At 34.7% G+C, this 13,099-nt stretch overlaps 1 protein-coding gene across 2 annotated transcripts in view; it reads right to left on the bottom strand.

Moving 5' to 3' along the window:
* ACTR2 (actin related protein 2) overlaps positions 1-13,099 on the bottom strand; it is a 40,513-nt gene that overhangs the window by 21,337 nt on the left and 6,077 nt on the right. The window contains exons 2-5 of one of the 2 annotated variants that reach the window (XM_040224050.1): positions 10,530-10,640; positions 8,428-8,442; positions 4,808-5,023; positions 1,396-1,468 (exon numbers count right to left, since the gene is read on the bottom strand). In XM_040224050.1, coding sequence (XP_040079984.1) covers positions 1,396-1,468; positions 4,808-5,023; positions 8,428-8,442; positions 10,530-10,640 — 415 coding nt within the window. The remainder of the gene's footprint in view (positions 1-1,395; positions 1,469-4,807; positions 5,024-8,427; positions 8,443-10,529; positions 10,641-13,099) is intronic. The other variant, XM_040224051.1, reaches the window with a different exon arrangement.

Here is a 13,099-nt window from a genome sequence, read left to right as displayed (position 1 = left end):
ACAAACACTAGCTCCTCAGAACGCCAAGCTCACGCCACACTTGGTGAATGAATAAAGCCTCTTTAAAAATTTAATTCTCCCCAAGTATTTTCTTAGTATCTACATGAAATAGTAAAGACAGGTTTAAAACCTAGTACGTATTCTGACAAAGTGATTTTCACTCATCCATGTGTAGAGTCAGATGGATCACCATATTAAAATTTGTTTCCTAACACAATTGACCCTTGAACAATATGGGGGTTAACCTGCATATAACTTATAGCTGGCCCTCTGCATCCCAATTCAACCAACTATGGACCATGTAGTACTGTAGTATTATTTACTACTGAAAAATATCCATGTATAAGTGGAGTCATACAGTTCAAATCAGTACTGTTCAAGGGTCGACTGTACTGTCATATACCACTTAAGTACTAAGGCTTGACATTCAGTTGTCACCTCCTTCAGAAACCTTCTCTGACATGCTAAATCAATTTCTGTATCTTTCCCCCATTAAGAGTCTAAGTTCTTGAGGTATCTTTACATTTTAAGTGCCCAACAGGCTCTGTGCATGTATCTGATGGCCTCTTAAGTTCTCCTCAAGATCATCAGGATACAGAGTTCTCCCTACATGGCTGCTATTTTATTCCCAGTAGATACGGAGGCAGTTACTAATGGCAGTACCAGGAAAACAAAGTAAAAGTAGGTCCACTCCATTAAACCCACTTCAAAAGTTGGGAAGGTACTCTCAAATGTCTGCCTTTTCCTTTATATTTAATCTATTATGTATTTTAAAAAGATAATTTTATAAGAACCTTTCTGGCTTTTTTAAACTCTTGACAATTCTGAGAACAGATTCCATGTTTATTTTTCCCTTCAAAAATTTTCTTATTTTAAATAGCCTAAAAGAAGAAACTTCCTGCTGCTGCTAAGTCGCTTCAGTTGTGCCCGACTCTGTGTGACCTCAGAGACGGCAGCCCACCAGGTTCCCCTGTCCCCGGGATTCTCCAGGCAAGAACACTGGAGTGGGTTGTCATTTCCTTCTCCAAAGCATGAAAGTGAAAAGTGAAAGTGAAGTCGCTCAGTCGTGTCTGACTCTTAGCGACCCCATGGACTGCAGCCTACCAGGCTCCTCCGTCCATGGGATTTTCCAGGCAAGAGTACTGGAGTGGGGTGCCATTGCCTTCTCCAAAGAAACTTCCTACTTAGAAGTTTCTTCTTAAGTCCTTCATTGTTTAGTAAAGAAAATAAAAATGTGTATATTTTATTTGAAAAACTGTGGAATATTTGAATACAAATATATAAAACTGAGCTTTCTGGGACTTAAAACTTTCTGAGAAATCAAATTCCTCTGACATAAAATACATGTAACAAATGTTTTTGAATTAATGATACTGAAAGTTAAGCTTTACCTACCTTGAGCATACAAAGTCAGGACTGCCTGGATGGCTACATACACACCAGAAAACTGGTAAGTTTCAAACATTACCTGAAAGTGCAAAAGGAAAGAGAGAACATTAGTATTTAGAAATTACATTATAATGTAATATACATATTAATATATGCTTTCTTGATGGCCAGAGTGGATTAGCTGATCAAAATAGAATCAAAGGACCCAAAAGAATCTTCCATTCTCTTCAGCTGTTTCTTGCCTCTATTGAAGTCAAGGACAGATTTTTTAAATACACACCGAGTCCCCAAGCATTTCTTAAGTGCTACAAAGCAAAGATTTCTGAGAGTTTTTAGCTAATGGCAGATTAGAGTGAAACAAAGTGTTCTGTTTTTAAACAAGACTTTCTCAACTCATGTCCCTTAAGGGAAATGTCTTTTAACTCAAAGACAAACTATACAAACTACTGAACTGCCAACCTTCCCATCCCTTTCCCTCAACCTGGGCCAAGAAGACTGTGGCTCTACCTCCAGGTAATAAACGGTACAGCAGGGAAACAAGACTCAACAATTCTCGAATGCTGGCAGATCCAGAAGCTGCTCAGCTGCTGAGTCTGTGCTCCCCAGTGGAGCAAGGCTGCGCTCCACCCTGTGCTGAGGTCCACTGCAGGGATGAGGGGCTCCTTCACGTCCTCTCTGCTCACAATGCTGCTCATTGTCTGTATCGCAGGTTGGCCAGGAATATTCTGTAGGATTTTCTCTGTCATCCACAGTTAGCATTCACTGATTGGCAGTGCAGACTACCACTACGAATATCTGATATTTAGAAATTTTACAACTGACCACAATGAGAATGATATACAATTTAAATTTTTACAACTCTGGGGAATTCCATGGTGGTCCAGTGGTTAAAACTCTGTGCTTCCACTGCTGAGGGCACGATCTCTGGTCAGGGAACTAAGATCCCCCATGCCATAGCCAAAACAAAACAAAAAACCTTTCAATCACTATGCTGTATACCTGAAACTTAACACAGCATTGTAAATCAATCACACTTCAGTAAAACTAAATTTAAAAAAATTTTTAATCGTAATAAATCAATAAATTTTACAACTCTGAAACACAAACTCATCAATTAAGCAACTAAATTTTCTGACTAGTATTCTATTCCATCATCCTTTATCCCCCTGCTACAGGGATGAAAATGGTATACAGCTGACCCTTGAACAACACAGGTCATTCTGAATTTGCAGGTTCATTTAATTGCAGATTTTTTTCAATAAATGAATACTACACCATCACATGATCTGAGATCAGCTGAATCCAGGGATGCAGAACCTGGGATACAGAGGGCAAATTATAAAGTTTTACATAAATTTTGACTGAGGGGGATTGGCACCCTTAACCTTGTGTTGTTCAGAGGTCATTTGCATTTATCAACTGTATTTGCATTTATCAACTTGACGGTCTGTCAAAATTTATTTTTTATTCATAAGATCATTAAAAAGTATTTGTAGCTCAGAAACAACTTCCTGAATGAGATTAAAATGGGGCATTATCAGTCATAATCAAATTTCTATTTACAAGTAAAAAAGAGCATTAAACAAAGAGGACACCTTAAGAGTGTGTAGGAAGACTAATTCTTGTCATTTCTGCAGATTAAAAAAATATCTGTCCTAGTCAAATAGTTAGTGGATGACAGATATGATGTTATCCACTACATAGCAAATGCCATCTCCCTGAATTTTCACTTGAAAACTTGGTTTCCATTCTGCTACTGTATTATTTTTTTGAAAGAGGTTTCCTTGTCTGGTAACCTCTTGATTTAATACAAAAATATCTCTGCACTCTGTTTTTGCAATGCATTGGTAAAAATAAAGAGCAATTATAAATGACCACTTATCCATTACAAACTATTAGTAACTATAAATCATTTAGAAAGTATAAAGCACAATTAAAATATAAATACAATAAAGCCCATCTTTCATAGTTTCAGGGGTGGCTAGGAGAAAAAAAAAATAAAACATAAAATATGAACCATAAGAAATGATATGGATTCTGTAGCTAAAACCACAATCTCAAAATCTGAAAACACAAAAATTTTAAATCTCTTCTAAAAGTTCCATCAACATCTCAACATAGTCAATGAGTAAAACAAAACATTTACTTACATTAAGCAGTATCTGGAAAGCTAATAAAATCCAAAGTAATTAAAATTTCCTACCTCATATATAACAAAATGAAAGAAAACTGTTGAAAAGTCACCCATCTCAGGTATTAAGAATGTAGACTTTTTGCTCTTTAACTGCCTACCTCGTTACTGTTTCCACCTCCCTTCCTGAGCCCTCCCATCTCCTTGGCCCTCAGCATTCTCCCCACTGTCTGCTACCACTTCTTTGGTTAACTATATTATCTATATCCTCGTGACTCCCAAGTTTATACCTCCAGCCTCAGACTTTTCTCCTGAACTTGACCTTATATATGTAACCATTTTTGCTTGGATGTCCAAAACTGAACTCCTGATCCATTTCCCTCCCAAATCCTGTTCTACTCAGTCTTTGCTCAAGTGAAACTTTCAGTTACCTCTCTAACACATGTATTTAAGAAATCGGGACGAATTTTGGCCCTACCTTCGAAACAGAGCAACAATCTGGCCACTTTTCATTACCTTCTCTATTACCCCTAATCCTAACCATCATTGTCTGGTGTCTAGATAACTGAAAAAGTCTTCAAACTTGTCTTTCTTCTACCCTTGCCTCCTTATGTTCTACCTTCAACACAGCAGCCGTAGAAGCCTCAGTCTGTAACAGCTCCTCTTTGTAACAGCCCTACGTTTCCCTCAGAGTTTACATCTAATTTCCTGTAAGAGCCTACAAGGCCCCAGATGATCTGGCCCCATTATTTCTCCTACCTCATCTCCTGTTGCTCTCCACAGTGGCTTCCTTGCTGACTAATATGCCACGCTTGGTCCCATTTCAAGACCTTTACATTGGTTACTCCCTTTGCCTGGAATGCTTTTCCCCGTTAGTTACTGGCTAACTCCCTCCGTTTAAACATCACCTTACAGACTCGTACAACCACAACCTATGAAAAATGCAGCCTTCCTTCATGCCTGATCTCCCTTACTCTTTCCCACCCCTCCTTTAGCATCTAGTATCTTCTAATAAACCATTCAACTAACTCATTTTTTTTTTTTTGGTCTATTTTCCCCTGCTAGATGGTGAATTTCATAGCAGCAGGATTTTGGCTTTGTTTACTGGTATATTCTACTTATAATGACTAACATATACTTAGGTGCTCAATAAACAGGATCTGGGAGAAAGTAACAATTACTCTTATTTCCTTTATTCTCAACAACAGAGGTAAGATAAAATAAAAAAAATTGCTTTAATATCACATCACAGAAACATATACATGCACAACCCATCTAAAAACTTACCTCTACAATCTTCTCTCTGTTTTTGGTTGGGTTCATAGGAGGTTCTGTGAGTAGAATTTTACAATTCCTGGTATCTATGTTAAGTTTTTCTGGTCCAAATGTGTAGTCCCATAGGTGTTTCATGTCATCCCAATTTCGTACTATGCCATTTTCCATAGGGTAATTAACTTCTAACATCGAGCGTAATTCACTTGCCTCATCACCAACCATAAGATCCTAGAAAATTATAATATCAAAGCTTTAGACCAAATTTTTGCATAAAATACCATCAGAAAATTATCCTCTTATATTTTGGAAAACTGGAGAATAATTAATTTTAATATTTCTGGCACTTTCAGATAAATTTCTTCATTCTACAAGTTAAAAAGTTGATCTTTCCTTTCATGAACAATGTCTTGCAAATCTTAATCATGAATAATAAGTTTTTATGTACAATGTGGTTTAAATCAATAAATTGACCTTACCTTTAATAAATATGTTTCCAAAAGAAGAGCATTAGCACAAATAAACCCCACATTTTCATATTTTGGAAGGGTTTGTATGAGGTTTCATCTCTTTCTTTTGCTCAAATGTTCAAAAAATAAGGCCTGTGATATGTGAGATAGCATATCAGGGGAAAAAAAAACTCGTAGAAAAATGCTCAATGCATGCAGCACATTTCTTTTTACTAAATATCAAAATGATAAGTGTAGTACTATGCAGCATAATGAGAAGCAAAAAATAAAATGATTATTATACTGTAATAATGGATATATGCACTACAAACTTGTAAATTTCACAAACGTCTACCTAGATACGTCTCAATTAAAACTGAAATTAAGCTTCAATATGTGCCTCATCAAGATGAAAGATAATTTGTAGAGATATAAAAAATTAAGATACAGAGAAGAAATTCTTCTTTAAAATTATCTCATAAGCAACATTTCCAATCTTAAAGTAAAATACTGGAAAACTACGCTATCACCCAGGAAGCAGAATACTCACAAGTCTCGTCTCCAACGAGCACATACCTAAGATGACCCACATTTCAAAAGTCAAATTTTATGTGTATAAAGCTAACGATGTCTCAGAATTAAATCTTACTTTAAAAATTGGCTAGTCGAAATACTAAATAATCCTGATTTAAACACACACTGATGAATTTTTAAAAAAATTCTAGTATCAAAATAGCTACTACTTGCTGTAAGATCTTAAGATGTTTTAAAACAGAAGTTTAAACATATGACTTTAAACCTTTTTTAAATAATTATTTTTAAAAAAAGAGATAAGAAAGAAATCAGGGTGAGGACTCTATTTAAAGACAACAACAACCAAAAAAAAAAAAAAAAAAAAACCCACTGGAAAATCCACTGAAAGCAACAAAAAGGAAAAACAAAGTTAAAGCAGATGCTAGAAATACTCACTAAAATGTTTCTATTGCAACTAAATTGCATATAAAATTAATGCACCATGCCTTAATATTCAAACTTCTTAAATATTAACTATTTAGAATGATCTGATATAAAAATGAAAAACTAAAAATCTTATATTAGAGAACTCTACTAAATGACATGCATTTGTTGAATTACTTAGAAGAATACCGTTAATTTCAAATACATTGAAAGACAAGATACACAGATGGACTGACAGATGGATAAATGGATAGATATGTGATATATCAGTATAGTAAACATTAATGTCAGAATCTAGGTGATGGATGTATGAGTTTCATGGTAAAATTCCTTTAACTTTGCTGTGTATTCCAAACACTTCATAATAAAATGTCAGGGGAAGGAATCTATATCTCCAAATATCTATATGACTTCTGGCCATCAATATAATTTAATATATAATGTTAGCTACTTTTTTCTGGAATGTATATTTGTGTTATACAAGGTAATAATAGGTTAGATAATTAAGATGGTTTATATCACTGATACATATTGACAACTGTATTTCAACAAATTTAGTATAAATCTGATCTAATTACATCTGACTATTTAGTTTTTATTCCATGCAAGAATAGGGGCCTACATATGTCTAATCTAATTCATGTGTCTACTTCTAGGGCACACATACTATGAAGAATTAAGTGAAAGAAACATCTGGCATCAAGTATCTTATCATCCCTCTGAACAAACAGGACATTTAAAATGGAAGAAAACAAGTGTTAACTTGTCAAATTAGTGCAAACATTCTTGAATAACTCAAGCTATTTAATTCAAAAACTTATCTAAAATTTTATTTCAAAAAAATCCTAAAACATAGTTTTCCCTAGAACATTTCAATTTCCAAAACTCGAAAATGCTAAGAGTTTTATGGAACTTGCCTTCATCTTCAAGATCAAAATTACAAGTGGTCAGATCAGGCCTTGGTTTTTTTACCACCCACCTCATCACTGGACCTCAAGTGACATCACCTATTTACCACCCACCTCATCACTGGACATCACCTATTATCTGAAAAAATGAAAAATTACAGTAACTGTCTGAGATGCCATTTTAAAGGCATTTATATTTTATGAAAAGCAAGCAGTGTAGTTGTGATACGCCAAGAATCATTCTGAATAATGTCACCTCAAATTGGAAATTAGAGCAAATATACTTTAAAACCACAATTAAATTCCTAGAAAGAAATTTCATAAAAAAACATTAAAGAGTTCTCTGCAAGTACTCTCTTTTCTTAATCTCCTTAGGATTTTAAGACAAATGCATGATCTTTTATTTAGAAATAATTTCCAGTTTTCCATGTTTTTGTTTATTCAAAAGAAAACTTGCCACTAGTTTAGTTACTGTTACTAGCTAAAACACTTACCACTAGAAAGGCCTGATATTTACCTCTGTCAAAGTTACTTACAAATAATATTAAAAACAAATGAGAAAATCTACTACAGAAAAACTTAAGACTATCACAGAAAAATATAATAAAAGACTCAATTGCTGGGATGTGTCTAGTTCTAGTTTAAATGAAAAAGGCACAATGGTATTTATTTAGAGGGAAAATCCACTGTCAATGGCAAAGTCTTACAAGACTTTGACCTTTTTCTTATTTATAATCAGGTAATGTAAAATCTGCCCATAAACAAGGATAATACAGGAAACAAATCAATCTCTTTTTCTCTCCTTTACTATTTATAGTTCATTGGCACATTACAATCTTACCTAGTTTATTAAATACACGTATGATACTGTACCAGATGCAAATATATACATATATAGGCTATCACAGGCAATGTTCAATTTAACAGTGGTCAGTAAAGTGAATTGGTCCAAATGCAACAACTTCACCCCACTTTTCTGGATCACACATATCCTAAAGAAAGCCACTTGGTTTCTAACATAATGCACACTACATTCCATTTTAATTATAACATTCATCTACAAAAAACACAAGGAAAACAATTCAAAACTATGTTAGTAATTAGTTCTGGTTTGGTCCATTGTATGCAATCAGGAGAGTATAGGACTTAAATTAGTTGCTACCAAATTGAAGCAATGAAAAAGGTTAAAAATCAAAGTACTTAGAAATTAAAATATGGAATCACCCCCCTCCCCAATACTAAAGGGACACAAAACAACAACTACTGTCCCACCAAGCAAAAGTGGAAAACAAACAGAGAGCATGTGTGTAACCTCACTTACCATCTTTTTGTTATTCTACTTCAACAGGTCAAGAAAGGTGAAGAGAGAGAAGGTAGAAGTAAGAGTCAGAAAAGGCCTACATAAAATCCTCACTGAAATTTTTAAACATACAAGCAATAGAGACAAATTAGGTCGAGGCAGATGCAGTACTACTACAGTTTACGGAGTTAATAATTAGGGCCAAATTAACACGGACAATTATTACTCCTGAATGAAAGTTAACTCATTAAACAATTTAAATTTCCAGTTTTCAGTCTACCACATTTTAGGTAACAAGACACAAAAAGTATAAATCAATCCACTAGGCATATTCCAAATTTGAAATATTCCAAAAAAGTCAAATTTCTTTCATTTGTTACTGAATTTAAGTACCTTAATTAAGGAAAATAAACAGCAGAAAAGGTCTAGCTGAGTAGGGAAAGGGTGTTTAGAGTGTTTCTCCAAGCTCTAGTAGTCAAGTTAAATTTGACACAGTTCTCTTTTCTTTCACTGTTTTCTACTGGAAGAACAAATTAACTTGAAAGACTTAAAAAGATTAAGCAGATAGAACAGAAGTAAACCAACTTAACAGACTGACAAACCATACAAGCAAATACTACTGGGGAATGCCTTAGCAAAAATGTCTTATTTGAGTGTCACCTAGACTCATTTCTATCACTTGCCCTTAAAAACCAAGAAAAGTAGGAGTGAAAAATATAGGTAATTATTTGTGACTATGTTGGACAATAAAAATAGCTATATGTGATGTAGCTTAATACCTCAAAAATGTTATTATCCGTAAAGTATATTAAAAAACCATTCTTCTCTAAAAGGCTGATACTGAATAAAAGTGCCTTTCAACATTATTAAAAAACTGTATCCTTATCACTATTACTAGCTAAATTTTAAGCTGAAGTTCATTTAAGATGGAATTCAATCAGAACAAAAGGAGTTAACAAAAAAGAGAATATGGGATTCTATAAAATTCCCAAAAGACACTAAAAAAAAAAAAACAAACCCAAACCAAAAACTCTCATATTGAGTATCCCTTCTGACTGTAATAAAACAGAGGCCAGAATCATTCACTCTTTTAAGTCTTTAAAAAAATTATCACAGAACCTAAGTTTCAGTTTGTATTTTTATTCATCGTGTAACTCAATCCTCTAGTCCCAACAGCAGAGACCTCTTAAGCAGCAAATGTCTACTATCTATTACCAGCTTTCTAAACACCTCAAACAAACGTCCCAGAGACGGGTAACTTAACTTACAACCTAACAAATTCTCTGAAGTCTTGTCAAGGACTGTCCAGATAGGACCAATGATGCTAGTCTGTTCACAAATGATTCATAAAACGGCTTCTAAATTCTACTACATTTCGTGTAACCTAATCTGATCCCTAGGCGATCTGAAGATTTTAAGTCAAGTGGTAACCACTGACTTTTGATTGTTCTTTTTTTTCTCCCTTCTAAAATATTGTTAACTCCCTTTTGATTTCCACCTCCTTTAATAGAAGATAAAACTCTATTAAGGTCCAGTCTCATGTTAAAAACGGTATGTAGGCAATGACAACATTCCCTCCCTTCTCCTGGTCCTAAGATAAATGATGCAAGGTCAAATAAAGACTTGCACAGCTTCCTCCTGCACACTGTGGAAATCAGTTATTACACTGGTGAAAAAAGGAACCAATAAGATGCACACTCTATTTTTCCTGACTAGCTATATAAAAATGTAGGGATATCAGGCCATGAGAACATGGAAGAAGTTTCAGCTCCCAAAGAGACACTAACACTGAATGACAAATATATGGAATTGAAAGACATAAAAATACCAGGCTGATTTCTTTTAAAATTATACTATAGGACTTTAAGTCACTAATACAGCATTCACATCAACATAAAAATCTTATTTTTATTGTATTCGGAGAGTAATGGCATCAAGCTATACTTAAAGTCAGACGAAATTACTTTGTTTCTGTACCTTTCTTCACGTGTTGATAAAAATTTAAAATATAAGAAATTCGGCCCTCCTCCTTTGCTTTTCAAGGCATCACATCTTAAAACTACTTAATTCAAAGAACATTTCAGTAGGTTTTGCTCCTCATTTATCAATAAATAAAATATTACCTTGATTTCAATGTTTCCCACTTTGGTGGTCGATCTGATAATAGGTCTTCCAACCAAAGCTGGGAAGATATGTTCTGGAAAGTTAGAGCCTGCATATCCACACTTCACAAACTAGAAAAGAACAGTAAAAAGTGGGTTAGCGTCAAAGTATTTACACTATTATCCATTTAAAAACTGTATCTGAAAAGTACTGTTTGCATTTATATAATATCCTAAACTTTTGGTGCTTTCAAATTACCCAAAGTAATCACCCCGTCTGTCATACCCTCCACCTGTTTCCTTCATGGCCTGACTCCTGGAGTTCCCATTTCTTGACTGGTTAACGCTTAGGGAAAGCCTCAAGGGACCTAAGCTGAGCAGTGCATGCTGGAACCTGCTGCCTTGATGCACAGCAAGGAAGGGACAGATTCATTCAATGAATGCTAAGGATTTTTAAAAGAAATGTCAGTAAATGAACAGAACGAAAGCAGACTTTCATTCATGTCTGGGAATTCACTTAAGTAACACCATTTTCCAAAATGGGGAAATCAAATGGCATCTGGACCAGCAGCAAGTAAAAATAAACATTTATTAGGCATTTTTGGCTATTTACATTTTTATATTTAGAGAAACATTTAGTAACACCAGGTGACATAGTTCATATTTAGATAGTGTACTTCTCCAATGAGGATGTAGCATTGATTCCAATAATACTTCCACTTTATGAATAAGAAACAGATACACTAGGAGATTTAATGACTACAGTAAAACTGAAAAAAAACCAAAGGGTTTTTAATGCTTATATCAATAATGCAGTCTGTTTAGCCTTATTTTTGAGAGCAGCCATTACAAGGAAAAGGCAGTTAAAAACTTCAGGGTGGGAGGAAGAAGCTATATAAGAGGAGCTGTCATCAACCTCTACCATTCCCTTAACAAGATTTTGTGCAACGTACAGTATACTGTGCAAACACTTTTGTGTCTACTGATGAATCCCAAGCACCTAGAACAGTGTCTGACACATGCTAGGTGCGTATTATTTAACTGATCAATAAAAATGCAAAGTTTTGCTGCTGACTCAAGAGTACAATACTATGATTATTTTAATATAGAGAATATGTTTAATATTGAGACAATCTATTGTTCCATGGATTTGGCACCACATTCTCTTAGAAGAATTAAGGAGAAAAATAATACTTGAATGTGACATATGACAGAAATAACACAAAAGTGGACAGAAAGCTGTTACATACAAGGAACTGTTTTGCTTGATGGTAGTAAAAGCTAGCAACAATCTGAAACTCACTGACTTCTGACTAACTCTAAAATACAAAATTTTTCTATTTCAAAGACAACCTTGTTGGAAATGATACTGATGAACCACATTTAATTATAAATAGCCTAGAACATTCTGCCATGCATAACTGCAAGTCTTTTAAAAATAGTGCTTTAAAAAAATATGTTAAAATCATGTCTTCAGCAGACTGAAGCTACTAGTCTGAAAAAAATCTGTCTAAAATTTAAAAATTGCACATTTTCAATACCACCTGAATTCATATCCCCTCATTCATGTTCACATTTTAGAATTTACATAAAATATACTGTTCAAATAGGTTTTCTTCCTAACCCACAAAACCTAGTCCTGCTCAGTTTGCCACTGAACCTAGGTTTTCTAAAACCTAAAACATCATGATAGATTCTTTCTGGATTACCTTCCAAGGCTGAAGTTAGTGTGATATGATGGCATATGCAATAGATATCCTGCTTGCTCATACCTACCTCTACTTGAATAGTGGTTGATAGTAAAGAACAATATATTTCCCACCCTAAAAAAAAGTGTTTAACAGAATTCAGAAGTGTTAGTTCATTTTCCCACAATATCTTCCCAAAAAATTTATCAATCTGACCCAGAAAGAGTTGGAGCAACAACTGCCACAGAGGAAAAGAATAATACTTAGTATTTTCTAGTCTATTCAAATTAAAAGGGAAAAAACCTCTCACACTCATCTCTTCTAAATCAAACTCTCTAGTCCTTAAGCCAAAAGCCAGCTCACTTCTTGTGAACTGAGATCAGATGTAAGACCAGAGAATCTCTTCTCATTATGCCACTATATTCAAATTTCTACATAAATAAAATGTCATGACCACCAGACAAGTATCAGCTTTAGTCATAATTTATACATATATTCCAAATATAAACATCAAACACAATGTACACATTAACCTTTTATGTAGTGACATAATGAGCAGATAAACACACTGCTGCTGCTAAGTTGCTTCAGTCGTGTCCGACTCTGTGCGACCCCATAGATGGCAGCCCACCAGGCTCTGCCCTCCCTGGGATTCTCCAGGCAAGAACACTGGAGTGGGTTGCCATTTCCTTCTTCAATGCATGAAAGTGAAAAGTGAAGTCACTGAGTCATGTCCAACTCTCAGCGACCCCACGGACTGCAGCCTACCAAGCTCCTCCGTCCATGGGATTTTCCAGGCAAGAGTACTGGAGTGGGGTGCCGTTGCCTTCTCCAATAAACACATTGTAAAATGAATGAAAAAAAGAATCTACACATTTGTAAAGGCAATTTTCAGCGTATTAA

This window comes from Oryx dammah, unplaced genomic scaffold (genome assembly GCF_014754425.2).
Source record: "Oryx dammah isolate SB20612 unplaced genomic scaffold, SCBI_Odam_1.1 HiC_scaffold_25, whole genome shotgun sequence".
Classification (NCBI taxonomy): domain Eukaryota; kingdom Metazoa; phylum Chordata; class Mammalia; order Artiodactyla; family Bovidae; genus Oryx; species Oryx dammah.
Note: the sequence above shows the minus strand (reverse complement) of the source record. Positions and strands in the feature narration are given on the sequence as shown.